The sequence below is a fragment of the Dipteris shenzhenensis genome, chromosome 12, assembly GCF_047967505.1.
Source record: "Dipteris shenzhenensis isolate YYH24624 ecotype China chromosome 12, Dip_SZ_1.0, whole genome shotgun sequence".
Lineage (NCBI taxonomy): Eukaryota > Viridiplantae > Streptophyta > Polypodiopsida > Gleicheniales > Dipteridaceae > Dipteris > Dipteris shenzhenensis.
The window spans coordinates 23,628,115-23,631,220 of record NC_141607.1 but is presented as its reverse complement, the minus strand read 5'-3'; the positions used below and the strand labels follow the sequence as shown (position 1 = coordinate 23,631,220).

Below are 3,106 nucleotides of genomic sequence, written 5' to 3'. Positions count from 1 at the left end.
CTCTCCTCTACTCGGACCTCCTTATGAGAGGGTTTTACTTTATTTTATTGTAGGGCTTCTGAGACAAACTCCTTGCATGTAGGTCCGGTCCAAGATTAGATCTACTTTTAGAGTTTGGGTCTAACTCGTGAGGATATTCCACCTAGGCTAATAAGGACTTTTTCAAAAACTAAGAGGGGTGGATCATGGTGGAGGTACAACTAGTGGAGCACATTCGCATGTCGTTAAGATACGAATGCAGAAACGTTTTCTTCCCTTAAAGATGCGATTTGGAAGGGCGCGGTACCGTTATTCATTACTCGCCAGCCACAGCTCTAATCCCTCAGTTGAAGAAATTGCGCTTCAGCACCATGGAAATTAGATCTCCAGGCCGGCTTTTTGTCTTAGTGGGTTTCTTGCTTGCAGATTCCCTGCTTGTTCTTGTGAAGAGTGTACCACCTCCTACTGTCGAGTGTTTAGATAATGAAGGTTGCGTTCTGAAAAATGCTTACGGAGTATGGCCTGATCGGAGTACATGTAAGGCTGCAGCTTTAGTCTATCCCACCACCGAGCAGGAAATCGTCTCTGCTGTAGCTGGGGCTGTCAAGAACCATCAAAGTATCAAAGTAATCACGAACACTGGCCACAGCATGCCGAAGTTTGCTTGCCCCCGTGGTGAACATGGATTGCTCATCAGTACTAGGGATTATAAAAGTATTTCGGTGGACAAACAGGCCATGACTGTGACGGCACAATCAGGAGTGGAGCTCAGAGATTTGATAGATACAATTGGAGAAGCAGATCTTGCACTTCCTTATACACCGTATTGGGAGGGAATTACTATTGGTGGATTATTGAGCACAGGATGCCATGGTAGCTCCTTATTTGGAAAAGGCAGCGCTGTGCACGAGTATGTTGTGGCTATGAGCTTGGTGATTCCCGGTTCAGCTGAAGAGGGTTATGCTAAGCTAGTTACACTTACTGAAAATGACGAGCGCCTCAATGGTGCCAAAGTCTCCCTCGGAGTACTGGGAGTGATCTCAGAGGTCCAATCTTCTCCAAATATCAACATTGAAAAACTTTAGTCGACTTCTTCCTAACTCGAGACTCATGCCTTCGATTAAAAACTCTTCTTGTTTGTCTTTGGTTCCGCAGGTAACTCTCGCTTTGCAGCCACAGTTCAAGAGGTCCATGACGAAGATGTATACAAAAGATGTGGGTCTAGAGGACGAGATCATCCCGTTCGGAGAGGCTCATGAGTTCGGCGATTTCACTTGGTACCCTTCCCAGAACAAAGTAATATACAGTATTGATGATCGGGTTCCCGATGACACTCCAGGGGAAGGATACAACGATTTCATCGGGTTCCGTCCGACTCTCTCTGTGCTCCTTGAAACACTTCGAGTTACTGGTAAGTCGTGTTGCGCAGGTTTTTGTTGACACCTTTCTTTCACGTCGCTAATGATAGTCTGTGTTTTACTTTCATTGCTCCTAGTCCTGACTTTCTTTCTTACTACTTAGCGTGCTTGTCGACTAGATCGCAAGGTAACCGAGCTGATATTAGCGTGGTGTTTTTGGCTATCAGAGGAAACATTCGAGGCTTTAGGCAACATGGACGGGAAATGTTTGCAGTCGGATGCACAGACAGCCGCAATTCTTGTAGCAGGCACGGGCTTGGTCAACCACGAGATATTGTTCACGGGCTACCCAGTGATTGGTTACCAAAATCGCATGCAGGCTTCTGGTAGCTGTCTATACGACAAGGGCCGGGTATCAGTGTGCGCATGGGACTCTGAGATTAAGGGCTTATTTTATCACCAAACTACGATATCAATCCCACTGTCCAAGATCAGAGACTTCATTCTTGATGTGAAGAAGCTCCGGGACATGGATCCAACGAGCCTATGCGGGGTGGATCTCTACTATGGCTTCCTCATGCGGTTCGTCAAGGCGTCCAGTGCATATCTGGGGGAGCAAGAGGACGCACTGGACATAGACATAACATACTATAGGGCCTCCCAAGGAGACATGCCAAGGCTCAAAGAGGATGTGCTGGAGGAAATAGAGCAGATGGCACTATGGAAGTATGGAGGGAGGCCCCATTGGGGCAAAAATAGGCCTTTGGCTTTTGATGGGGTGGTGACCAAGTACCCCAAGGTGGCTAAGTTTCTCGAGCTCAAGAACGAGTTTGATCCAGAGGGGCTCTTCTCGAGCGAGTGGTCTGATGCTGTGCTAGGCATCTCTGGCACCGTGGTCACCAATCAAGATTATTGTGCTTTGGAAGGACTATGCGTTTGCTCCCACGATTCACATTGTGCTCCTGAAAAGGGCTACTTTTGTAGGCCGGGCAAATTATTTTCTATGGCACGTGTTTGCAAGTGGGAACCCTCTAAGCCTAGTGAAAAGACCTTGAAAGATGAGCTCTAATACAAACTTCTAGCATGTGGGAATAAATGTACTCCCTCCCTCCCTCACTCTCTCTCTCTCTCTCTCTCTCTCTCTTTCTCTCTCTCTCTCTCTCTCTCTCTCTCTCTCTCTCTCTCTCTCTCTTTCTCTCTTTGTGTATACATGTATGGATTTATTTTTTAAGTAAAATGACCATTCCTTTGTGATGTAAGGATTCCTATGGAGCATGGAGAAGCTCATTGAAGCTTTAGATCCATTTGCGTGTTGACCAAGAAAGTAAACAAATTTTTTCCATTTGCATGTTGAACATGTAAGTAAACATTTTTATTATAATTGTTAACAAATCATAAATCTTGGTTGTAGATTGCCTCTCCTCTTTGCACATAGAATAACTTCTATTCTACTAGTGATATGAGTTAAAACTATTCATATTAATTTTGCAATTGAATATGAAATATGTGCATCAATATTCCTTAGCATGATAACAATTTGACATCTAAGACATGGACACCTCACATCTATCTACACTATATATAGTCAATATGATCATTCTCTCTCTCTCTCTCTCTCTCTCTCTCTCTCTCTGTGGGTGTGCCTCACAGATTGTTAGTTTACATGTGCATTCAAAAGGACATGCTTTTAAATTCAGATTCGGGGAAAAATTTTAACTAGATTACAACAAGGTGAACCACGTTCAATGGGCCTGCCTTGCTAGGAAGAT

General features: G+C 44.7%; 1 protein-coding gene across 1 annotated transcript; it reads left to right on the top strand.

Moving 5' to 3' along the window:
• Positions 1 to 317: 317 nt before the first annotated feature.
• On the top strand, positions 318 to 2,441 carry LOC147895998 (L-gulonolactone oxidase 5-like). The gene is made up of 3 exons (XM_087382938.1): positions 318 to 1,025; positions 1,135 to 1,390; positions 1,565 to 2,441. The coding sequence occupies exons 1-3, from the start codon at positions 351 to 353 to the stop codon at positions 2,404 to 2,406; spliced, it is 1,773 nt and encodes a 590-aa protein (XP_087239064.1). The 5' UTR covers positions 318 to 350; the 3' UTR covers positions 2,407 to 2,441.
• Positions 2,442 to 3,106: the final 665 nt, after the last annotated feature.